Raw genomic sequence first — 26,134 nt, 5'->3', positions numbered from 1 at the left:
TTTTGAATAAAGGAGTCCCCGCACACATTAATCTTTCAAGTATAAGTCCTCATTATCGAATCTAGCGACCACAAATTGCGTTGGCCGCGATTCCTTCGGTGCCTTCAACTAAATTACCCATATTTGTACGTTTACCTTCATTTACAAACATACCAGAGGGCTTCCACAGCAACATTAGTACACAGAGGAACTGAAACAGTTTACTCTTGACAAAAAAAACTTAGCATAGTATTTTTCCTGTTACAAACAAATGTAAATTCATGTATAACACTGTCCGTAAGTAACATCACATGTTTTGCTAGCTAATCGATGCCATCCATAAGATCGGCCAAGAGAAACTAGCCCTCCTCAGAAAACATCTGTAAGTGTTTTAGCTAAAGAAAAATTCTAATCAATGCCGGTTACTTACCAAGCAAGAAGCCATGCATCATGTCATCTGGTTCTCACAGATCTCAATGCCCTAGTCATCTGACACTGCTCGAGGAGGATTAATTTCTCTCGATTGACCATGGCTAGCCAGTAAAGCATTGCAACGTTTGCTTGTTACCATGGATAGTGTTATATAGACTTACATGCTTCAAGGAGCATTCCCCTCGTCCACAACTAATATGTTTCCTCTGGGATTCCTCCCCGACGTGATGTTGCACCAAAACTACTAAGGTAAAAAACGAGTAAACACAAGTGAGACATACCAGCCTAGCAGTAGCATATGATACTAATGTGCTGCCACAGTTATCCTCTGCAATAGCAACAAGCAGTGAACAACAGATCAGAACAGCATCACCTTGCAACTGCGTGCATCTTTTCGTAGCCAAACAACAAAAAGCTTCTCACAAAGCAAAGTGCCGATCAGGAGAGACTGAGTCTTCCAATATTAAATCCCGTGTCAGCTCCAAAATAAATGCTATGTAATTCTTCTTCTTCTTCATTTTCCTCCTTGTTGCAATACTTTTCCAAAATCTTCACGGCTTGTTCATAGACCTCGTTGTTCTTGTGACTCTGGAGGTCCTCGATTTTGTCCAACCCCTCACATTCATCAATCATGCGCAAATATACATTGACCTGGAAAATACCCCGTTCTTTGTTTGTTTCACCGCTCTCTAGAATGCTTTCCACACCATCTAGGCACACCATTATGATCTGAGGGTCGGAGCAAATAAGGAGATCGCAGAGCAGCTTGATACAACCCTGGCTCACCAAGTATCTGCAAAAACAACAAAGGTCGAAATTCTGTAAATCATGTTGAAGTGTTCAATCAAGAACTCACACTTCCATCTACTAATATAAATCTCTAAGCTAATCAGATGCAGTCGGATAATTCAATTTGATATCATCCAACCCTCCCCTGCCATCACTGTCGCTGTCACTTCATTTCAAATCATTTCCACACTTCTGGATTTGGTTTAGTAACAGCATGTGCGTGAGAGAGGGCTTTGAAGTGTTTGGACATTGAACACTACCACAATCCGCTTGCGTAATGGATGGATCCATTATGATCTCCGACAACACATTACTGCATAATACATTTAACAACTGAAAAATGAACTGCCGATTATATTTTTTCTAGTGAGACTTTCCTTTTTTTCCTTACTCTGCAAGTGCAGTCAACATGAATTGGAATTGCATTCCCTGCTTCATCAATCCTCGTAGGTAAAGGGATGAAACAACCCTAGACAAACCATATGACTAGCAGAAGACGACAAGAATGACAATCTCAAAGTAACTAACCAGTTAGTTTAGACATAGACATGAGCTACAGACATTTAATTCTCTTCAGCTATAAAAAATGAATCGCAACGGGAACAGTATGGGCATGATTTCCATCTTTTGGGTGATAACCAGCACGAGGTTCCACATGTTGTGTTGGAGCAGAGTAAATGTAGATAATAGACATACTGAATTTGTTCATGGGACCCGCCAGAGATGGCATTTGAAATAGCCCATGCAGCCTCTTTCTTAATTTCAAATTCGGCATGTTGAAGAAGGCTCACAACAGGAGGGATGATGTTTGCTTCCATCACAGCCTGAAAAGGACAATAAAACCGTTTTTACAAGTTTGTGCAAGCACAATGACCTATGGAAATATTTCTTAAGAGTGTCAACTTCATAATTAAAATGCTATGTCTGATAGCAAAATCCATACAGGTTGATCAAGTTATCATTAGGGATTAAGATCCTGACTTGTCTGGCAATGTTATAGATCTATCAGATAAGCAAAAGCTCCTTTTAAAAAATTTAAAAACAAACAAAAGGGGAAAGAGTGATAATTCTGGCATTCGATCTTGAAATGTACTTTTGAAATACATTGGAGGTTCCTTGACAAGAAAATCAAAAGTGAAAACAATTACTTCATTGAAGGAGAGACTGCTCTGTCCAGGGATAAGTGACAAGGTACCATCAATTATAGGAAGATTCACCCAGGAATTCAGGATAATGACGGGACAGTAATTTACAACAGCACAAACAATCAAAAGCAACTACAAAAAGGTCTTAATAGACACTTATTTCATATTCAATGGTCAATACAATATACTATGCTATCGTCGGATAGAGGTTTTGCCTGAATTTGACTTCTGTTACCCGCTGTAATATTTGAAATTACCCAACAAGCTTCTTTCTTGACACTCCTCTCACAATTCTTTGTCAGAATTTGATATAAAGGAGGCAGTCCTTGATTGTCAATTACAAACTGCAACCGAAAATCAAGTCTTTAGGTAAGGATAAAGGAAGCTTGGTTTAATCTTGGAAAGTATCTACGAATCCCAAGACCAATGAAACAAGTCAAAAACATCAGTCACATGAATGCAGTTACTTCAAGTTCAGAGATAATCGGAGATGCGTGTTGTGCTGCTGGGATTCTAAAAGACCTAATGCTTTCAAAAGACTGAACTACGTTTAGTATTTTCAGCCATATAAGGGAGATGGAAAGACCTGAGTCTGAGCATCGTTGCCTGACACAATGTTCCCCAAAGCCTGAAGAGTCGGTACCAGGACCTTAGGTGATGGATGCCTGCAAACGAACCACATATGAGAAAAGAAAGTGAATTGACACAAAAAAAAAAAAATGGAATCCTTAAGTGAGATATCCGCCCTAGTGTCGCTTTGTATATACCAAGACCCTATCAGTATTCATGAAGCTTAAGTGTTTCACCATTTTACTATGCTCCGTTTACAAATTGGCCTTCTGTATTTGCATGCCCAGACTAGAAATATATATGTAGCAAACCCGACATTCTTTTGCCATGCTAGACGGCCCATATATATCATCTTACACGAGAAGTTCTAGAAGCCGTGGACAAACTCCTGCTTCAATCACAAACTGGATATTCTGATTTGAGCCATCAGAAATAAAAGATAGAGCCCAGCACGCGTCAATCAATACTTCTACATCTTCTGAATTAATGAGGTGCCTGAGGGCTGGCAAGGCCGGCTTAACCTAAATGCAGCAAAGACAAATCATAATCCTCCAAATAAACTAATAAACTATTTTAGAATTCTGAAAGACAGGATCGGAAATTGTAACCATTAAATTATCTGACTCAAGTTCACGTTCAACTCAATAGTATAAGATGATCAAACTCGAAGGTGTGTTGGAGCAGAATCCTTTGTCTCAGTCATGATTCTTTCACAACTCAGGTTCAGTTAACAATCGAAGCACGGGGACTCAATGATATGGTGAAATTCACTGAAGAGCCTCAGTTTGTTGATTTCTACCAAACCTTTGTGGTTTGTCTCATTCTAACAACTTAAAGATGTACTAACTAAGATTTAAATCGCATGTGATTCTAACTTGAAATTCGACTACTAAATCGGCTAAACCGCTCGATCGGGACTAAAATCCTCATAATAGACATACTAATGCATTAGGTATAAAAGTCACATTTTGATACCCCTTCCTTGCCATGAACTAAGAAGCAACATTTCTTTTCCTTCCCTCGATTCTCTTATAGTCCATTAGAACAAATAATGAAGAGGGCAATATAACTTCTCCAATCATTTCTTGAACAATCAAAAGTCATCACAGGGTCAACATCATTACTCTTCTCAGTCAAGGGAGACATTACTTGAATCTGCTTTGTGTTTTTTTTTTTTTGGTCGAATCTGCTTTGTGTTTGTGTGTGTGTGCATGTATGTGTGTGTGAGAGAGTACTTATGGGTAATGAAAGAATTGCACTTGACAACTTCCTGTTTTACCTTTAAACTACAATTGATTCTCATAAAGTTTGATTAAACATGTTATATTGAATTTATTTTTGTAAATCCCAAAATGTGTAGTTTTGAGGAGCTGCACTTCCTTTTTCAGCTATTCTAGATCTCATCAGCAAATCTTATGGTCCACGATTCATTTCTACAAAAAATGTGACTTGCCATTGATGTTTCGGACCAGATTTTGACGACTACAGAAATTAACAACGATTCCTTTCCTGTTCAAATGGAGGCGGAGGCTTCCCACGGCATAAGTTGGATAAAGTCCAAGTAGTGCATTTTATCAGGGCCAACTTTGGATGTCCATCTAATTGAGCCAATAGTGGGACTAGAGCGCCTCCACTTAACACATGGTCCCTGCAATTTGGCGAGTCACCGGCAATGTTTCCCAGTGCCCAGACAACCTGCTTGATTCATGGGAATCTAGGTTAAATCATCTCATCCATCATATTCACCAATTTTTTTTAAGAAATCAACTCAAAGAATTGTTATGAGGTAAAACAAAAAACCCAACCTGTTCTCGAACATCAGCAACAGAAGAGCTAAGAAGTCGCACAAATTTAGGGATAGAACCGAGTTGGATGATGAGTTGTATGTGATCTAGTCTCCCAGAAGCTATATTGGCCAACGCCCACGCAGCCTCAATCTGAAGATGAAGAAAGATTATGACATCATGGCAAATGACGTAAATGATTTCCTTTTGCCTGCAAGAACTAAGATCTCAGTGAAAGAACATTGATAGAAACTAAAAGGACCATACTTGTAATTGAGGAAAACGATACTCATCAAGGAACTGCACGAATCGAGGGATGACTCCTGCTCCGACAACCTCGTCGATCGGAAGGCACTGATCTTCGCAAATATATGATTTCGACATTGATCATGCAAACATTCCGACGACAATCAAGCTAAGGTAAAACAATTAAAGGAGGAAGGAAAGAGGGCTTCGAAATTACCAGTCGATAATAACTTCCTGAACTGTGTGGTTGCTTCTAACTGCCGGATAGAATCACTCGATAACACTGCTTGAACCATCAGCGAAAGATGTTCCAACTGTCATGAACACTGGTCAGAAACTATTGACCCGACATTAGCATATCCACAGATGACTTGTTTTCAATGGATAGTACTACATTCTGCAGTAATGGCTGATGAATGCGAAAGCCTCATTCCATGTTAGTCATCGAAATAGAACTACATTTTGATTTTTTGATGTTAACTGAGGTAATTTAGCAGTTGCCCCGCCACTTTCAACAGGTTTTGATCGATGGGGTTGGAATTGGTGAGGCTGTTGTTGTTGCTCGCGTTTGATGATGTCGGTGATCAAGAATCCCACTGAATCTATTGTGTGATGTGTGATAATGAAATCAGGTAAAAACCCAACTCTCTCTCGAACTTTTTCTTCTTTGCCAGACTCTTTTAATTAACGTGAAAACTCTGTTCCCAATTCAGTTCCTTTTATCTTGACCATATATCGCAGAAGACGGCACCAGCACGCACATAATTGGTCAACCAGTCTCAAAGTTTATTAATGGATTGTGAAAAGCCAGGACTCTCTTGATGGAGCCAAACCCTCTAAGGACCAACCCAAAACTATTTCAGGGGATGAAAGTCGCATTTCGCAGGCCCACCTTTTCTGTTTCTGCCTAAAGCAAGTGCTCCAGATTGCTTTATTGCCTCGCTCAATCAACCCCATTCCTCTCCTTTCTTTTTCTTGTTTCGCCCCCAGCATTTTAGTTTCTATAAATAACAAGTCTTTACCATCAACAAGAACTATGACTCACCCAGAAAACTAAGTTACACAGTGACCCAAACGCACTCCAGAAAATAAAGAGCAACTGAGGGAAGTCAACAACAATTGAACACAATCAAACGCTGGGCAAGATGCAAAGACTGATAGAGCACACTAAACAACGGTAGAACGAATTAACATACAAAAGAAAAATGCAAGATGAGAAGAAAAGGAAAAAGGAAGACCTTGGGTTGAAGATGATGGAGGTGCGCATTGTCAATGAGGAGCGACCCATTACGTCGCTTCTTGAGACTGTCAAGCCTCTTGCTCTTCCTGATCTGCACCAGCTTCTCCTCCCTCTTACTCCTCGCCTCGTCTCCGCTCACTGCTTTCTTGTACCCGTTCTTGCGCGCCGCGCTGGACGGTCTCAGAGACATTGCTTCACTCCTCCACCCGCTCCGTCTGTCCAAGGTCCTCCTCGATCGTGGGTCTGTCGTCGGCAACCTCCAAGAAAGTGATCAGTGGAGAAAAGGGCGGATGCAGAGAGAGACTATGGCAAATGGGCGTGGGAAAGCTACTTTTGTTGGATAAAATAACAGCAAGACGAGGACCAAGACAGCCTCGGGCTTCGTGCAGAGTGGAGAAAATGTTGGGAGAGGGAGTGGAACAGTCGCCACTCATGATAGCGCGATGTCTTGTCAGTTTGACTTTTCTGCCGCGGGAGAGGGTCGTCGATCCTTCCTGCCTCCCTACCGTTACGAGCGAGAGAGAGCAATGAAAACGGAGCCCAAATAGGGGCGAGGGCGGCAGCGGTCGAGCCCACGGCGGCTGAACTACAATTCACTTCGAGACGAGCCAAGATCGTGGCGGCGGCACACGGCGTCCAGCTCGATCGAATCCGGCGGTTCCAAACGGTGGCGACGGCCCTTCCATGGCCGTCAACGTCGACGTCGCGGTGGCCATGGAGAAATCAGTGAGCTCGAAGAGGCTGGAGCGGTCATGGTGGGTGTTCAAGGGGCGACCTCTAGCGCAATGGTGGTGTTCAAGGGTGGCTATGGTGGCTTGCTGCCGCAGTGGTTGGGATTTTCTTTCATTGAAAGAACAAATTGCACAATTTTAGTCAAAGAGAATTGATACTAATCATCCAATTAATATTTATCCGTATGTTGCTGACGTGGCATCATCCCAGAAGAATACGTCGGGTGTCCGCATGGATGTTTAGCTACCGATTTAATGGTGTGTTAGTTCCATTTTAGCAATTTTCGTTCGTGCATTCAACAGGGACGCTATATTGAATTAAATCTTAAAAGTCGAGATACTCAATTAAATAAAAAAAAAGTTAAGTAGTTGATTGAAAAAAAATGGACAAAAATTCCGCGCGTCATTCTCCCTAAAATACATATGAATCGAACATAGATCTCCTAATCAAAGAGTGAATGGGAGTGGAGGAACATATGATGAGGAGAGATTGTTGCAATCATAATTATTTAGGTCATTAGTTACATTAATTGGAGGTGACCAAATAGACACAATACTAAAGGCTCTTTTTAGTCTCTCTCTCTCTCTCTCGCTAATTACTCCTCTTTGCATGAAGAGAGAGAGAGAGAGTGTCCCAAGTGGTGGGGAGGGGGTGGCTATCAGCCTATCGCTAGCAGACTCCTTTCGTCTTACTAATCGTGTGCGTTTACACCAAAATATAATCAGGTCATCGATAAACGCGTTCTAGGCACGTGAGCATGAAAGACTATGTAAGAAATAAGTGAACATTACCATGTGCATAGCGTTTTATCGATAATGGTAGAGGATGATGTCTGACCAACCGATGATGATGCTCCTCGGTGATATCTACTCAGTTATCGATACATGGCGATGTGGATATTGGCAACGAGCAAATGGCAAGATGCTGTCTGAAGATCTTTAGAGGCGCAAACAGCATAGTCATATGGCTACTAGTTTAAAGATAAGCGATCGAAAAGTAATGGACCCATCAATAGAGGGACACACGGAGGCATGATTGCGAGGTAGATGAGATTGGGAAGAAATGGACGCACATTTTTTGAGGAAACAGTTGCCATTTGAATATTACACCATGTGATGTGGAAGATAGAACCACAGAGCAGTACGATCGTGAGACAGTTGCTGATGGACAATCACCGGTCGTTACTAGAACAAAATCATGGAGGCAACGATGCTCGTTTTTAGGAAGATGACCATTGGAGAAAGAATCTAAGGATCGCAGGTAAAGAATGCCAAAGAACAAGAGAAACATGGAGACAACCACAGAAAACTGTCCATTAATAATGCAACTGCTGAGAACCATCTAGAAGCAGTTACGGCAAAGCCATTATAAATATCACCAATCATATACTAGAACCCATGCACAAATCAAATAAATTTACTATATTTCAGTATATTTACTAACATGTACCGCACTTTACTTTCCTAGTTATAACTCTTAGATTCGCGTCGTCAATTAAATTCCGGCATGATATTCGAAAAGCCAACAAACTGTCTAAATGGAGAAAGGAAGAAAGAAGCGGCTGAGGAGTAGGGATCGCCGCGCAGTGACGATGCCATTGTACAAGCATCGATGAGGAAGCAAGCGAACTAGCCACAATTGCCCTTGCCGAAAATCATATCCCAAGAAGAAGGGAGAAATTACCAAAAAAGTTTTAAGCATATTGCGCTTGTACCAATTCTGTTATAAACTTTTCAATTTGGCTAATTGAATCCTTTCGGCTAATTTTAGCCTGAAATCACTAACGTAGATGCTATATAACACGGGTAGTACTGACGTGAATATTTTTTTAAATATATTTTAAAAAAAATATTAATTTTTTATTGTATTTTTCTTTTTCTTTTTTCTCTTTGCTTTTTTTTTTTTTTTTCCATTGGGGCTACTCTTATTGGCCGTGAAGGCACTAGCAAGGCCACAATGGTCCTAGGCGAAGATCTAGTGAGGGTCATTGTGCCCTACCCTGCGATCGGCAAGGCCTTGATGGCCTGGCCCAAAGCCTTTGCGCCCTCGCCCACGGCCGGCAAGGCCACGATGGCCTCACCTAGGGGTGTCAAAACCAAACACAATACCCGAACCGAAACACGAACCGACCCGATCCGAACACGAAATTTTTTTATTGGGTCGGATTGGGTTTCAACTTGTTTGGGTAACAATAAAGATAATTGGGTATTGTTTTGTATTTATTGGGCTCAGGTACCCAAGCCCAACCGAAACAAGGAAACCCAAACAAGGAAACCATTTAGTTCTCTCTTCCACGTCTCTCTCACTCTCTCGCTTCTTCTGCGTTCTCTTCTGCGATTTCTGAGTCCTCCATCCAGGGCTTCCGCAGCCTCGCCGAAGGCAAGACCATCGAGTTCCCGATCGAGTCCGACGACAACCGCACCGGCGACATGGCCAACGCCAATGTTGCGGGGGGCACCCCCTCCCCCGCGCGGAGCAAGCCGGCCGGCGGAGAGGCCGGGGGCGGCCTGCTCGGGTCAGGCGCGTGGCCCGCCCTCCTGGCGCCCGCTAGGGCTCCCGCTCCTTCCTCGTCGAGGTCGTCGCCGGAATCCCCCGCGCTGAGGACTTAGCTGATGGGTTGTCGGAGCTGTTCATATCGGAGGTGATTTTTTTTTTTTGGGCTTTTCGATTTTCTTTTCGTTGCTCTGTTTGGTTACCCGAGACGTGTCTTTTGTATCTGGACATTATGGCGATCTTCTTTCGCTACTGGATTATTACTGGAGAGTGTTAGGAGCGTGATGCGTTGTGTATTGGATTTCTGCTGTGTGTTCGTTCAAATATGCCTCTGGAATTGTAGATCTTCTGCTTCTTAAAATAGAGCATGAGTGAACATATAATTGAATGCATAGGAGCAAGATAATGGGGAGTTGGGATGGATGAGAAAAGGTTCGTTTGGCTGAGTTTGAAACACGGAACCCGACCCGGCCCGACCCGACCCAATCACTTAGCTATATCTTGTTCGGGTCTTGTCTCGGGTCGGGCCGAGCACACCTGTCTAGTATTTTGGGTCAGGTCGGGTATCATGTAAACCCGACCCGACCCTACCCATTGACACCCCTAGCCTCACCTAGGGCCTTCATGGCCGATGAGGGCCTCTCCCCCGGATCTGGCGAGGGCCTTTGGGGCCTCACTGGCCATGAGCGAGGCCTTCGGCCTGCAAAGGTAGGGGTGAGCAGTTCCCGGTCAAGTCCGGTCCAACCCAAGAACTAGGAATTGGACCGAGAGGATCGATTTTCAGTTTTTAGGACCGAAGATCGGACCGGTTAGTCTTGGAACAGTGGACTGGTTCCAATGGGACCAATCACTTATTGGTAAAGGCAAGAGGGAATTGGGGAAATTAGATTAGGCTTTCTATTTTTTAAATTTTTTTAAAAAAGTAAATAAATATATATATAATTAGAAAAATATATATTTATTGGTCCGATCCGGTTTCTACCCTAGAACAGGGAACCGGACCGCTCGAAAATAGGTTCCACTTACAGGAACCAAGAACCAGACCGATATTCCCGAGAATCGGACCACACCGATCGGTTTGGTCCGGTTTCGATTTTGGCAGTCCATCTTGATCACCCCTAGGCGAGGGATGTCGGAGATTCTGGCCGGCCACAAAGAAAAAAAAAGCAAAGAGTATAAAAAATCAAAAACTTCAAAAAAATCATTAAAATATTATTAAAAATGTCAACGTCAGCGTCGCCGGCCGTGCCACGTAAGATGATCGGCGTCCACGCCAGCGATTTCCGATCAAAATTAACCGAAAGAGTCAATTGACAAATTGTCAAAAGGTTTAGGGATAAATTGGCTAAATTAAAAAGTCTAGGGCTAAATTAGTATAAGCACAATAAGTTTAGGACTTTTTTGATAATTTTTCTCGAGAAGAAGAAGCAAGAGGCAAGCAAGATTAGAAAGGCAGGAATGAATCTGGCAAAGCTAAAGATTCACATCGAAGTAAGAAGGGACATCGTGTCAACTCTCACGTTTCTCCTGGACATTCCACTTTAAGGATGATTACCGTGACTTGAAGTGAAGATGTATTTTTTTCAAGAGATAATGACAATAAATAGTTTTTGAATATTGGCTCAATGTGTAATATAGTACGTGAATTTTTAATTTATTAAATATGATCCATAAACTTTACTTCAATGTGCAATGTGATCCCTAAATTTTTAATTCGTTCAACATAATCCATGAACTTTTAGTACATGTCCAATTTAGACCCTGAACTATATGAAAATATTCAATATTGTCCTTCCATGATTTCAATTTTAGGGACAACATCGACCATTTTCTATAATCTGAAGACCAAATTGAACATGGTCAAAAAATTCATAAACCACGTTGAACAATTTAAAATTTTAGGATTAACATTATATATTGGGCTAAAATTTAGAGATCATATCAAACAAATTAAAAGTTCAGGGATTACGTATTACACATTGAGTCAAAGTTTAGGGACAATTTGTGCCATTTTTCCTTTTCTCAACACCGAACGGGCTCGTTTTCTCAACTGCAGGGGGCCATTCGAGACAGAAACTCAAGTTTCAGGGCCAATTCTGCGAAAGCGCGCCCACTTCAGGGGTCGAGTCGCAATTTTCCCCTAAATTCGTCGGTTGCGGATAAGACACGGCGCGGCGCGTGAGGCGCGATACCGTATAAATACTCTCTCCGTTCGCGGCTCGCTCATCTGTCCTCTTCGCTCTTCACTGTCACTCACTCCGACTTTAAACTTCATCAATGCGCCTGTCATCCACTTCGTAGCTCCCAACCGCCACGCGCTCCTCCCGCCGCGATCTCCCCTCGCCCGCCGCCTGGTGCCGGTCGGATTCTCCTCCCCCCTCCCTCCCCGCCGCTCCCGCCGCGCCGCCGGAAGCTGAGCTCGCCGGCCGGCGGATCCGGCTTCTTCGCCCCTCCAGCGAGCTCGCCCTCGCCGGTGAAATGCTCGTTGCTTGACCGGCCCCATCGCGTCCGAATCAACCGGCTCGGTGTTCGGATCCTCTAGCTATGGTGATCTCCGGTCCCGTGACTCCTGGCCAGGTGCGTCGCTGTGAGGACTAGCGTTTTTCGTTCTTTTGACGGTTTTGAGACGATACAGCGGTAGATCTCGCATTGCGTTGGTAAAATTTTGCTGGATAATGAGCATATGCTGTTGTGAAGTAGGGATTTGAGTTCGATTCTGGAGATGCGAGCATTGTCCCGATGCAAATTTGTGTCGGCGTGGTGTGACGGTGGATCGTTTTATTGAAAATGTTGTATTTTTTCTGTAAGTAGATCATCGCACCTTGTCTCTCATCAAGATATAAGGGAGTCAGTCCCTATTACGGTTTGCATTACTAACTGTGTCACCAAAAAATCAGCAAAAGGTAAGAACTTTACATTCAAAATTCGAGAAAATTGGCTCTGGTTCTTACTCCAGAGCTCACCATCTTCGCAATTGTCTCTAAAATGTCTACAGCTGAATCAAAACTCTTTCCATGGACTGCATCATTCATTTGTTCTCCAAAGAAAAGTAGAGGAAAGCATTCAAGACAAGCCTGATGAGAACAAAAAGTTCTAACATTCCAGCAAATGCAATTTGTAAAATCTGCTTGTAGAGAGACAACAGCTTTCCTTTCTTTTTGCTTTTGGCTAGTTAGAGATAAGTTACATTTTCTAACACCCCTTCAACGAGAGAAGTAGGCACAACAGCATTGCAAAACCTGCTCCCACGAGGGTTTAGTGGAAGCTGGGCAAATTTACATCAGAATTAGAACAGAAGCTTCTGTGAGATTACAATCTTCAGAGATAATCTTAGAAAATAAGATAGATCAATATTTCTCAACAGCTTTCCTCAGTTCCGCATCCAATGCCTCCGTATATTTATCCAGATTTGAGCCCACTGGAAACTCACGAATCTTCTCGTCGAGAGATGATAAGATCTAGAGTGAATGAACATCACAATTGTGTGGAAAGCTTTCAACCCTACAAGGATATGCCCCAATATGTGGTCATAAATCTTCTGGTGGTTAATAATGTTTGCACAAAATTTTAAAGTACATTCTAGTGATAAATAGAAGTCTAGTAAAAGCAAAGTGAGAGCACATGGGGCAGGGGCTGGTGGATAGGTTTATGATTTCTTTTGGAATAGGCTGTGAGTGGATTATTTATAGAAAACATGAAAATTGTAGCAATTCGAGATTGAGAATAATTGCCTATTTTTGACATCGCTCTTTCTTCCTTCTGCAATATGATGAAAGCAAAAATTTGCAATTTTGAGCTCTGAGCAGGCCATGGCATGGCCAGGATATAAAGCCACATCCAAAAGCACATTGCCATTAACATACTGTAGTACTGGAACAATGTAGAGCTTTCCAGTGACACCGTCACAAAGGTCTTCACATGTGTAAATCGCTTCTAAGATAAAAACATAGCAGAAAGCACGTTGCCTTTTACATACTTGAATACTGCACCAATGAAGAGCTCCGGTGACACCTTCCGAGAGGCCCTTCTTTGTAATGTGTTATGCTATATAACAAATAATAAACGAAACATATTGCCCCCAACTTGCACATTTATCAAATTACTTGGCCATCCTGTGATCTGCTCTCTATTACACTGTGTTAACATTCGAACTTTTTCTTACTTGGAGGCCGCGTATATGCATAAACTCTCAAAATCATCTCTCTTCTTCCAGTTTGGATCCAACTAAGATGCCGGTTACCAGATTTTCCAAGATCACCGCTGAATTTGTATCATTCTTTCTGGAGAATGATGTGTATATTGTTAATAGCTCAATAGAGTATTACCATAAGTTTGAAATACAAAGCATGAATGTTGAATTTAGCTTCAGTTTTAATTTGGTTGTGGTGTGGCATTTTAAAAGTGCATCTGATGTGATGTGGATCTTACTAGCGCATTCGAATTATTTATCAGGTTTCCTTTCTAATCGGAATCATTCCGACAATCGCGGCGTGGATTTACTCGGAATTTTTAGAGTACAAGAGAAATTCGGTCTCTTCCAAAGTGTAAGTTGGATTATTCCCCTACTGATGATGTAGAAGACTTATGTTACAACTTGATTTGGCAAAAGGTTTCAAATAACTCGTTTGGTTTCATCTAGGAAAATTGACTGAATTGATTTGTTTGCTGTCTGGGCGACATGTAGTTCTTGACACAATTTATTCTTAGAGTTTTTTATGTTGCATGGCTCCTATTAATTTAGCATGTTTTCTTTTATAATGACAGGAGATGTGTACGGTTAATAGTAACATCTACTTAGTTAGCATTTGTGTTGGTCAAACTTTGGTACGTTTTGCTCATAAAGTGTGGAAATTCAACTGAAGCGCACAGCCATGTGGCACGACTTTCTATATAAGTTAGTGAATAGGAACTGCAGTTCTCCTCTCACAAACTGGTTACTGCCGCAAACCACTTTAGGATACACCATGTTGGTGCTATTGGTCAACAAAAAGCTAAATCCATGTTAACTCATTCTATTTATATGTTTTTGCTTCTTTTGTCTCGTGCTAATTTGTTCTTCTGACAGTAGACGCTCTGATGTCAATTTGGTTGAAATGGGGAATGATGTGGTCAAGGAAGACGACAGAGCAGTATTGTTGGAGGGTGGAGGTCTCCAGTCAGCTTCACCCAGATCTAAAAATTCATCTGCCACATCCCCTATTTTCAGGTGAGTGAAAACTGGGAGCGATGATTTCTCTTTTATGTCCAATTCCAGCCATTCATCACGTGTGACTCAACACGTTACTTTCTATGTTTGCAACAGATTTTTGGTGATGGACGAGACTTTCTTGGTTGAAAATCGATTGACTCTTAGGGCTATGTAAGCAATTTAATGCATTTGTTCTTTCTAAAGATTTGCAATACCTGCTTTTCACTTTTTAATTATTTTTCAGTTAATTGCTCTCCGTCTCTTCAAACTGCTGTTTTTATGTGCAGAGCGGAATTTGGCATCCTTCTCGCGTACTTTTTCTTATGCGATCGTACTGATTTTTTTGGCTCATCAAAGAAGGTCAAATTTGCGAACTTTCCTTTTTTTATGATTGCTTAAGATTCATACTGCATAATGAACGTCATCATAAATACTTGCTTGGATAGACAGATTTCATGAGAATGTGTATAGTCTTATGTCGGGTAAATTCAGTATTTTGGATCGAAACTCAAAGACATTGTATTGCTAAGGGGAAATGATACAGAGAATGAATGCAACAACCTTCATATAATGCGATAATAACTTGGTTGAGTGTAAAGAGACTGGAATGCACCTTTTCTTTTTAAAAATTGCTGACTCCATGGCTTTGTTCTTGTAGTGTTTATAGTGTAGCAAAGCAATTCCCAGTCAGACGGAGCTTGTAATTGTATTTGAGAAGTACATTGAGTTCTTTAATGATCAATTTGGATTTTCTCAGCAAATTAGCATCAACATCTTCATCCCCAAGCGATAAATTACCATTACAGAAGGAGCATTCATCCAATTTTGTAGTGGTTCACCAGTTTTGTAGATGTGGTTTGCATTCCTTTTTCAACTTACATGGAATCCAAGAACTTGTGATGGAAATTATGCAAGATTTTTCTTCAAAGTAGCCTTTTATAACTTCCTTTAGTAGATTCCTCTTATTAATGATGTTATAAGCGCACGCTATATATGTATAGATTGCTAAAAGAATGTCTTTCAATCTTTGTAATAGACTTTTTTTCTGATAATGCTCTTTATACCCTTACCTGTCCATGCAGAGTTACAATCGGGACCTTTTCTTATTTCTATACTTCCTTCTCATCATCGTTTCAGCAATGACTTCTTTCAAGGTGCATGATGATAAGTCACCTATTTCTGGAAAATCTATTCTTTATCTGAATAGACATCAGACTGAGGAGTGGAAAGGTTGGATGCAGGTTAGTGTTTCTTTTGACCAAATTGTCAAAATTCTGAAAGTTTTTTTCTCGGTAGAGCTCTTCTACAGGATAAAGCTCTGCAGCTTTAGTTTTCACTGCTGATTTGACAATTAATGGCTACTTAGGCTGAGAATGTTGACTTTAGGGCACACAGACGTATGCGGGAAAATTCTAACTGTCGCAATCAGCTTTAAATTTTCAGATGATACCATGTGGTAGTCTGGTTCAATTGACTCTGGCTGCATAGAGTTATCTTCGTAGATGGAGTTCCAAAGTCCCAACTGTCTGTTTGGTCGGTTGCTTAGTTTTTTCTTCCATTGTGCAGGTATTATTTTTGATGTACCATTACTTTGCTGCCTCAGAAATCTATAATGCAATCCGCATATTCATTGCCGCATATGTCTGGATGACTGGATTTGGGAACTTTTCATATTATTATGTGCGCAAAGATTTTAGTCTTGTAAGGTTTGCCCAGGTATGTGAACTGCTTAGATGAAGATTGTTTCCCTAGAACTTGCCTTGCTTCCTTACTGAATAACCTCTTGCTGAACAGATGATGTGGCGACTTAATTTCTTGGTGTTATTTTGCTGCGTTGTCCTCAACAATAATTACACGCTTTATTACATCTGCCCGATGCACACTCTTTTCACCCTTATGGTCTATGGAGCACTCGGTATTCTAAACAAATACAATGAAGTTGGGATGGCGATTGCTTTGAAAATCATTGCTTGCTTTTTGGTGGTTATTCTAGTGTGGGAAGTTCCTGGGGTATTTGAACTGGTTTGGAGCCCTTTCACATTTCTTCTAGGTTAGTAATTTTCTAATGACATCCATATAGACATTGACGAAATCCCTAAATCACGCTAAGAAAACATTGTTGTCTTTCAGGTTATTCTGATCCAGATCCTTCAAAACCAAAATTTCCTTTATTGCATGAGTGGCACTTCCGTTCCGGCCTTGACCGCTACATATGGATAGTGGGGATGATCTACGCTTATTATCATCCAACTGTACGTCCCGTGTGAGATTTTCATATTCCTTTATCTGCTTAACTTAAATTTAGCTGGTAAAAGTCTACAGAAGCATTTGCATGATCCTCTCCTAATAGATGCCAAAATTGTGTGCTTCTTATATTGTAGGTTGAAAGGTGGATGGAGAAGCTGGAAGAAGCAGAATGGAAACGCAGACTCCTAATAAAAGGAGCTGTCATATCGACGTCATTAACGGTAATTCATACGGAGGACAAACAATGACAGTAGTATTGGACCATCCTACATTAGACAATGGATTAAGAGCCATTATCCCTGAAAACATTTCGGTCTTTTAAATTTTGCAGGTGGGATATCTGTGGTTTGAGTATGTATACAAGCTGGACAAGATAACCTACAATAAGTACCATCCTTATACCTCATGGATCCCAATTACGTATGATTCTCCCCTTACTTTGTGACATGAGCTTGATGAGGTTGCTTGTTATTAATGGATCATTGCTTTGTGTCAGTGTCTATATATCCCTGCGAAATGTTACTCAGCATCTTCGGAGTTGCACGTTGACCCTTTTCGCGTAAGTTAATTTTATTTGTATTCATATTGAAAGTTCTACGTTCCATGTTGACTGAGGAAGTCTTGAGTTATCTCAAAATTCGGTGGATGATCAATGGATGTTAACAAGGTCGTTTTCTTTTATAAGATGGCTTGGGAAGATAACCCTGGAGACCTACATCTCTCAAATCCATATTTGGTTAAGGTACATAAAGCTTATCAGATGTTTTCACATGCCTGTTGCTATGACTTGGATTACCCAAAATTGGGTTGGTTAAGTGACCATTTGCAAGGAGCATGTGGACCATGACTCCCTACAGTAAACCGTTGTACATGATACATTTGATCTTGTCGCCTCTCTTGCAATGACCATTTCTTTCCAAGGAGCTGCCTTTAAGTTCTTGATTCATGAAATTGGTAGTGATCAGGAATTATACAGCATCGCTTAGAAGTAGTGTTATCTCTCTCAATTCAATCATGAACTTGGTTTGAGCTTTCAGCTTTATTGGTATGCCTGAAGGGAAGCCTGTTGATATAAGTCCAATCTTTAATTCTTTCAATTATTGACCTTGCAGGTCAGGCATTCCGGATGGTCAACCAAAATTGTTGCTGTCACTCATTCCTGACTATCCAATGTTGAACTTCATGCTCACTACCTGCATATACATTGTGGTAAGTGGAGAATTTAAGTTTGCACTACACAGATCCTCTCAAATTCGCACATCACATTCTGTTTCTTGCTTGCAGGTGTCACACCGACTCTTCAACCTCACAAATACACTGAAAAATGCGTTTGTGGCTAGTAAAGATAACAAGCGTCTTTTCAACAATATGATCTCTGCAGCAGTCATCTCAAGTGTTTTATACTCTCTGTCATTTGTTTTCCTAAAGTTCCCTCGGATATGGGTAAGCATCAGTAAATTTAATTGATCTTATTTTCATATCTATTTTCAAATGAGAGTTAATGGTGATTTAGTTTGCATGGAATTCAAAACAATAAACATATCATACTGTGGAGGCGATCAGTAAGTCATAATGAACGATGGGTTCATTTGAGGCATTCCTTCATCATCTGGACTGAAAAGTTCAATGTTAGGTTTCGGCTAAGAAAGGTGATGAAAGTGAAATATACTTCAGTTAGTGTTGTTCATCGATAATTGCTCAGTTCGAGCGACATTGGTTACTGAAAAATAGCTAACCATCAGCTAGTATCTTTCGCCGTGTTAATTTGAAGTCTAAAGTTATGCTTAACTCCTTTGTGCAGGTATAAGATGCGAATCGTACATTCTTTGTATAGAATGATTATTTATCAGTCTTTTCCGTGGGGAAGAGAAGTTCCAGTCCGGCGCACATGTCCGTCATGGTGGATGTGGGAAGTTAGAGTTTTCCATTGGTGGTCGATGCTGGTAAGCAGAGGAAACAGGTGTGATACTTGCGAATGGAAGCGCACTATATCATTTACGACGTGTAAAAATGGCACCCTGGATTCGGCGGCCATGCTTGTCATTCATAATTTTTAACATTTCCACGGATCGTAAAAGAGCAATAACAAGACCGTAATAGCAATGTTTGCTTAGCGCCTCCCTCGCATGGTCCTACTGAACACCGACAAGCATGTCGTCCTCCCATTTGTCTCCCCTCTTGTGCTTGTTTCCGGCTGGAACTGCCTTCAGTTTCCCCTTTTATTGCCTTTAATTACAGTGAACCGTTTTATGGGTTCCATGCAAACATCTGGGCAGGATCTCAGGCGTTTCTTGATTAGCCGGCCCCGGCAGGACCTTTCCTGACGAGCCATGGATTTTGAGACATCAGGTTTTGACTGAAGTTCATGACCTTGTACTGTCATGCTCGAGTTCTACTTCGTGCTTTTCGAAGTAGAGTTGCTTCAATGCCGTGGATCGGAATCGCGATGATGTATCGAAATCCTGGTTACGCAAGAGCTGTTCTTCCTTGACCTCGTCGGGGTAGGTCGTGTTCCTTCGAAGAGGCTTTGCATTTTGGCCAGTTCGCAAGACAGCATTTCCAAACAGACATGGTTGTGGATTGGATGAGCTCCTTTAGCTCGCTCTCACTCTCTTCGTCAGAAATTTATTTTGGATAGAAAAAATTAAGAAGGATAGTTTTAGTTCTATTCATATATTTGCAAATTAAAATATTGTTATTGATTATAAATAAAGTGGAGGAAGGGTTTTGCATGAGATAAACCCGATTGTGCCATTAGCGACTCTTATTGGTATCCAAAAGTAAAGTTTGGCCTATGCGAATCTCAGACAAGCTGCAAGAATTAAAACGAATAAAAAAAACAGAAAAGGTGAATGCTTTAAAATGGCAACATATGATTAGTATATGGTTCAACTAAAATAAGATATTAAGCGAAAAAAGTTGGAACTTAGAGTAGGTAAATGTTTTTTTATGAATGTATTGAATGAGAGAATGTTTAATTTTAAAATACTGATTGTACATGTTGTGAGGGCAACTAATAAATCGAAAATTACAACATTTTCTTATTATGATGTTTGATAAGATCTTTTTACAAATTGTTTTCAAATGATTTGCTTTATTTACGCTATGAAAAGTTCGCCAATCACTCAAGTTGTGCACACATACGTTAATAAAGTAATTTTGTGGGTTCTGTGCTTTTAACTAGATATATAGCCTTTTAGGAACTCTATCGAAGGCAATCGTCCCCTGATGAGGATTTCGAAGCACATAACACAAATTAAGGGTGTGCAAAAGAACTGAAAATCGCCCGGAACTAGTTCGGTTCTTGGTTCCAATTTTTGGGAACTGGTGGGTACCGGTTCAGTTTCCAGTTCCAGGTATAGAATCGCTCGCCTGCCCGCCCGGACCGGACTAGACCGGTAATATAATAATAAATATAATATATTTATTTAATTTTTTTTTTTAAAAAAAAATCTAAATCCCTAAACTAAACTTAAATCGCTCACAGCTTCATATTGAGCCAAGAAACACCTTCTTTCGCTTTTGTCTCACGCTCACTCTCACTCTCTCATTCTTCTTGATCAATGCTCACCTCATCGTTTCCAACTCTCCATCTCTGGCTCCGTCTCCGTCTCCATCTTTCTATATCTTTCCTTGACTAGTGGGATCGATTCCATGGACCCACCCAGGAATCGGACCGGACCGGCGGTTCGATTCTCGGGTGAATCCATGGAACCAACGGGTGGTTCCCGGTTTCAATTTTTCGGAATCGATCCTTAGTGGGTGGTTCCCGATTCTAGGGTTGGAACCGCTCACCCAGACCATATTCATCCCTAATACATACAGATCGGCATTTATCGTGAAAATCAAATTCTAGTAACTTCAGAATGACACGTGAAGTTAAAATTACTAAGCATAATGAATTACCACGACGAATCAAATAGACTGTATTAATTTATGTGGATAAGATGTTGATATTCATAAAAGGAAAACTCAAATCTTAATTCCATTGAAATGCTTATATCAATTTATATATATTATTTTTTGGTCATAATATATCAATTAATATTGACATAATGTAAATATTTAAATAATTATAGTTGACAAAAAAGAGATTTTTTTTTTTTTGGGGTCCAAAAGTGGTTTGACTGAATATCCGTACTACCAGTTGGAGTCAGTAATACATGTAAATGCCTTCTGTTGAAAGCCGCAAGTCCACCAACGACGCCTCCACCTCCTCCGGCGACGACGGCGGCGGCGCCCCCTCCCTTCCCGACGACGCTGCCTCCTCCTCCGGCCACCTCGCCGCCTTCCAAGCGAGAGCGCGCCCATCTCAGGCATGCCCTTCCGAACTCGCTCCTCCTCCTCCTTTGCCCACGCCCTGCAGAAGCTGAGACCCACCACCACCACCACCGCGTCCTCCGCCGCAAGCCCCCCGCTCCACCTCCAGATCCGACCCATCTCCAGCCTCAAGGTGGAGTGGCGCAAGGACCCGAAGCTCGACGAGGCCATCGAGAACGACAAGCGCTACAACCTCTGCGCTCGCGTCGTCAAGGAGGTCCTCAACGAGCCCGGCCAAGTCATCCCGCTCCGCTACCTCGAGAAGCGGCGCGACCGCATGCGCCTCAAGTTCACGGTAAGGACCTTCCTGGATCGAAACCCGGGCCTTTTCGACACTTACTATGATAGGGTTAGGCCAAAATCGGATCTTGTCCCCTTCTTGCGGGCTAGCGATAGGCTCAGGGGGTTCCTTGAGGAGGAGGAGAGGATACACGGCGCGAATGAGCTGTTAATCGTGTCGAAGCTGTGTAAGTTGCTGATGATGTCGAAGGACAAGGTGATCAGCGCGGATAAGCTGGTTCACGTGAAGAGGGAATTCGGGTTCCCGAACGACTTCATGGTGAATTTAGTGCCTAGGCATTCGCGGTATTTTAGGCTTGTCGGGTCCCCGGGAGAGGGAAAATCCTTTCTGGAGTTGGTTTCTTACGAGGCGGAATGGGCGAAATCTGTGATTGAAAAGAGGGCGGAGGAGGAGGCGAGGTTGACGGGGATTCAGGTCAGGCCTAATTTCAATGTCAAGCTCCCGCCCGGTTTTTTCTTGAAGAAGGAAATGAGGGAGTGGACGAGGGATTGGCTGGAGCTTGATTACATATCGCCGTACGAGGAGGTGTCGCATTTGGACCAGGCTTCACCGGAGATGGAGAAGAGGACAGTGGGAGTCTTCCATGAGCTGCTCTCGCTCTCACTGCTTAAGAGGATTCCAGTGCCAATACTGGGGAAGTTCACTGAGGACTGTAGATTTTCAAATGCATTCTCGACTGTTTTCACTAGACATTCAGGGATCTTTTATATGTCCCTGAAGGGAAACATAGAGACGGCCATGTTGAGGGAAGCGTATAAGGATGGTGTGTTGATTGATAGGGATCCCTTGCTTGAGATTAAGGACAAGTTTGTTGAATTAGTGGAGATGGGATGGCGCGAGAGAAGAGAACGCGTGAGGACTCGAAAGGAAGAGTTTGAGAAGGATATTGAGATGATGGCAACGGGTAACATTAGAACGCATTGACCCGGAGTGAAAGCTTTCTACTTGAAGATTAGAGTCACATTGCAGCTTGCAATTATTGACGAATTATGCTGGAAATGAAAGGTAAAGAGCTAGACTTATGAACTGATCCTGTTGTACTAGTTCTTTTCCGAAGAGTGTCCTTCGGTATTCATTAGAAATATCAACTTTTGTGCTATTTTAATTGTCTGTGTTTGGCACAAGTGAGGGAAACAACATATGGATCTTCACATGGCGGTGGATTTTATTACCATGGTGGTTTTATAAGCGGAAGCGCCTTTATTATATTTTAGTCAGAAACTTTGGCCAAAATTTATTATTGGAGATTTTAATTATTCTCTTCAATTCATTTTTTCAGAGCGAATTGCAATCTTTAACTCTATGAGTTGTCGCTGGTCTCTATATTGCTGACAGAAGTCTGCGTCTGCCTTAGCAGTTCTCCTACTGGCTAGTAAAGCCACTCTTACTTGAATGCAACATTTAGTAAAAGTATGATAAGAGAAGTCCTAGGTATCTCATTCTGTCTCTACCCTTAGATAAGGCGGGAAAATGAATTTATTCAACAGGTTTAACTATTCAAGTGTGAGAATCATTTGTCTTACTACAAGCAAATCATCCATTTTATCTATAGCTGCATAGCTGGATAGCTAAGGAATTATATGATCGCAGTATGTTTGAAATTTTTTTTTGGGACTGAGAACGATCGCCAATTTTATTGCAGGAAAAGAAAGTTCTTATGGGTAAGCAGCACCCCTACCACCATGCTTGTGTCACGGGCCGAAAGCTGGCCTTGTGTTCCAGCTCATCAGGCACCTCAAAGGCTTGTCCTTGGGCGAGAAGCTTTCGGCCCATGACACTTGCATAAAGTTCCCTGAAATTTTGTAGGGAAGGCAATCGTGAAATGTCAACTGAACGTTTAGTGGACCAAATTGGAAACACTTCTGGATAGATTAGAATGCTCTTTCCTATTCAGAGGGAGAAAGCTCAGCCCATATGTAATTTTCTAGTCTTTTATCATGTTGGTATTAACGTGGAAGCTTTCACTTGGATTGAGCATGTTGGTTTGAGCAATAAAATGATCACATGCTGAAGAGAAGGCTGTGGTGTATGTACTATGTATGTGATATAGCGGGCAATGATAAGTGTATACGGTGCTTCTATCGGACTCGCATCTTGCAAGCAATCTTTCTTTTGTGGATGATTCGCTGGACATGAAAGCACAGGGAATCAGTATTACTTAGCTCGCAGAACCGATGAACAGAGATGGAGAATTTTAGTTCTAAGTAGTACTGGAAATTCAAGCATGAACTTCCTGTCAGAGATCTCCTGTTTAGTTCAACTTATTTGTCTAATTTGTGTACTCTCACTTATCTGTTGTAGGTTCTTGTTTTTTCTTTATCAGTAAGTATAATACAGAGTCGCATGGGCATAGCCTAGAAAATGACACGGCTCTATAGCCGAAACGATACAGGAACTAAACAAGTAGCCAAAGCAAACTTAAGGTCAATCAAATTACAATAAGATAAATGAGCACATGACTTAGCAAAGTTAATAGTAACTGCTGAAGGAGTGTGTCGATCCTGTTTTTGGTGCACTCTGATCCATCCATACATAATAAACACAAGCACTCAATATGCGCTTAAACTCCTTGTGTAGACTCAACGGATGGTTTTGAGGAATGCCACGCCATGCTGTCCTGAAGTTGGGAGGAACGAACACCGGAAGACAAGATGACTCAGTGAACCCTGTCGACATGAGCATAGGCAGCGCTCAATGAATTGGCAATACCTAGGCGATATAAGCGATCCCGAGGGGGAAGTATCTGCGAAATGACAAGCCACAAAACGAATGCAAAGGCGATAAACACAGTTTCAGGTATTGCCAGTATGAACGAAAGTGCTGGTCCTCCGTTGCTCTCTGCAACATACCCGAGAACACCTCCACAGCCAGGAGGAATTGATACAGGAATGAAGGATCTGTCTGACGAAACCCGCTAGTCCGCCATTTCAGGATACAGAAAACTTGGCGATAGTAAGACACCGCATGAAGAGGTCACTAATCCTCTTAGGAGAACCGCAGCGATGCAATGCGGCCCGCATTGCATCCCACTCAATCAAAATTTATAAGCTTTCGTCACATCCACCTTCAAGGTGCACCTCGCAGGCCCTCGATCAGAATAATAACAATGAAGTAGCTCATGAGCAAACAAGGTATTATCCCCAGTTCTCCTTCCCTCGACAAAAAGGAGACTGCTCGTGCCCAACCGACCCCGGCAACAGAGCACTAACTCGCGAAACGACAATCTTAGAGACGATGCAACGGAACGTAGTGTGACATCCCAAATTTCGTAATAGCATTATAAGAATTGCTATTGGAAATGACCAAAGGTCTATTAAGGTACTTGATACATTATGACCCAAGAAAATCATTGTGATGCATTGGACAATTTAAAAGACTAATATGTGGCCATATGCATAAGTTTAGGGATCAATTACGGTACATAGTTAATGGACACTAAGCAAGGCCCTAAGTGGACATTAAGTGCACTTAAATTGGACAATTGGGACACAAAAATTGTGCCCAAAATACCCCTGCATGGCCAGCCACATATACCCCTAATTTTTAGATTATTTCATTGATTTAAACCCTTAATGATTGCATGCCACCCATCTCACCCAATAGAATTTCATGCAAACGGGGGAAAGAGTGTTTAACACTCAAATTGAGCTCATGATGGGAAATTAACCCTATTTCCCTCCCCCTCTCTTCCTCTCCTTCGGCCAGACCCAAAACCCTCCTCACACTTTCATTTCTTCCTCTCATTTCTCTCAAGCACACTCACTTGCTCACTCATCTCTCTCTCTCACCGCCCAAAACACCTCCAATTCCAGCTTGTTTCATCCGTTTTTGGCGTGACCAGCACTCTAGGGGAAGTGTCGCCGGTCCTAGATAACCCAAGGCAAGGAGATGATGCTTGTTCCTAAGCCTATTCATCTCTCATTGGCCTTGGTTTTGCTTGGTTGTTGTTGTGGATGAATTGTTTGGTCTTGCATGTTGATTTTGTGATGTTAAATGAGCGTGCATGTTGCTGTTCAGGTAAGATTTTGAGTGTGCATGTGAGTGTACAAGGCTCTATTCACCTTGCATGTGTGTTTGTTAAATATGTCTTGAATTTTATGTACTCGGTCTGGTTGATGACCCGACCCGACATATTTTTTGTCCAACCCGAAAGTGGAGAGAAAATTGAGATTTGGTTAGTGACGCGGAGGGTTGGGCCGATAGGCCCAACCTGGAGCAAGCGAACAAATCTCCATGGTGGACCGTCCAAGCTGGAGTAAGCGAACCAATGTCTCGGGGGGGTTCGGGAGCGTAGCCCCCAAGGAAATTTTTTTTGGGGAGCACTATTTATACGGCGGCTAGGTTTTCTCATTGATGTACAGAGAGAATTTTGTTTTCTGAGAGTTTTGTGAGCCGTGAGCTTTTGTCGATGTTTCGACTTCTGAAAACTGTACTCTCCTTTGATTATAGTGGATTCTTGTCTTGCCTCGCCCGTGGACGTAGATCACGTTGTGATCGAATCACGTAAATCCCTGTGTTCTGTATTTGTTTTTCCGCATCTGTTTACAACAGTGTTCTACGGTAAGAACTTGTGGTGCATGTGACCTAGATGGGTGAAGATTGTTGAATAGAGGTGGAAATGGGTATTGCATGTTTATTCAAGTTGCTGAGTATGAGTTTTGTTGGATC

At 41.8% G+C, this 26,134-nt stretch overlaps 3 protein-coding genes across 6 annotated transcripts; 2 read left to right on the top strand and 1 right to left on the bottom strand.

Moving 5' to 3' along the window:
• Window positions 1–181: 181 nt before the first annotated feature.
• LOC115687426 (importin subunit alpha-4-like) lies at window positions 182–7,025 on the bottom strand. Of its 3 annotated transcripts, none has more exons than XM_056309397.1 (10): window positions 6,184–7,022; window positions 5,163–5,259; window positions 4,967–5,058; window positions 4,721–4,852; window positions 4,427–4,610; window positions 3,273–3,438; window positions 2,932–3,010; window positions 2,561–2,689; window positions 1,897–2,024; window positions 182–1,204 (listed from the first exon to the last, which is right to left on the bottom strand). In XM_056309397.1, the coding sequence occupies exons 1-10, from the start codon at window positions 6,373–6,375 to the stop codon at window positions 850–852; spliced, it is 1,554 nt and encodes a 517-aa protein (XP_056165372.1). In that variant the 5' UTR covers window positions 6,376–7,022; the 3' UTR covers window positions 182–849. The 3 variants fall into 3 exon arrangements, with proteins under 3 accessions (XP_056165372.1, XP_056165374.1, XP_056165373.1); XM_056309399.1 differs by having other exon boundaries at window positions 5,163–5,271; window positions 6,184–6,324; XM_056309398.1 differs by lacking the exon at window positions 2,561–2,689 and having other exon boundaries at window positions 6,184–7,025.
• A 4,597-nt stretch (window positions 7,026–11,622) lies between these two features.
• Window positions 11,623–18,965, top strand: LOC115687425 (protein REDUCED WALL ACETYLATION 2-like). Of its 2 annotated transcripts, none has more exons than XM_030612983.2 (16): window positions 11,623–11,987; window positions 13,863–13,954; window positions 14,479–14,616; window positions 14,713–14,769; window positions 14,886–14,958; window positions 15,681–15,839; window positions 16,165–16,314; window positions 16,393–16,648; window positions 16,729–16,850; window positions 16,980–17,066; window positions 17,177–17,265; window positions 17,342–17,404; window positions 17,531–17,587; window positions 17,958–18,054; window positions 18,130–18,288; window positions 18,647–18,965. In XM_030612983.2, the coding sequence occupies exons 1-16, from the start codon at window positions 11,955–11,957 to the stop codon at window positions 18,650–18,652; spliced, it is 1,638 nt and encodes a 545-aa protein (XP_030468843.1). In that variant the 5' UTR covers window positions 11,623–11,954; the 3' UTR covers window positions 18,653–18,965. The 2 variants fall into 2 exon arrangements, with proteins under 2 accessions (XP_030468843.1, XP_030468841.1); XM_030612981.2 differs by having other exon boundaries at window positions 14,476–14,616.
• Window positions 18,966–20,983: 2,018 nt separating this feature from the next.
• LOC115687503 (protein WHAT'S THIS FACTOR 1 homolog, chloroplastic) lies at window positions 20,984–23,552 on the top strand. Its single transcript, XM_030613102.2, has 2 exons — window positions 20,984–22,471; window positions 23,109–23,552. The coding sequence occupies exon 1, from the start codon at window positions 21,164–21,166 to the stop codon at window positions 22,388–22,390; it is 1,227 nt and encodes a 408-aa protein (XP_030468962.1). The 5' UTR covers window positions 20,984–21,163; the 3' UTR covers window positions 22,391–22,471; window positions 23,109–23,552.
• The last annotated feature ends 2,582 nt before the right edge of the window (window positions 23,553–26,134 follow it).

The sequence above is a fragment of the Syzygium oleosum genome, unplaced genomic scaffold (assembly GCF_021117445.2).
Source record: "Syzygium oleosum isolate NSW1041296 unplaced genomic scaffold, Sole_v2.1 Sole_v2.03, whole genome shotgun sequence".
NCBI lineage: Eukaryota > Viridiplantae > Streptophyta > Magnoliopsida > Myrtales > Myrtaceae > Syzygium > Syzygium oleosum.
This window is presented reverse-complemented; position numbering and strand designations above follow the sequence as displayed.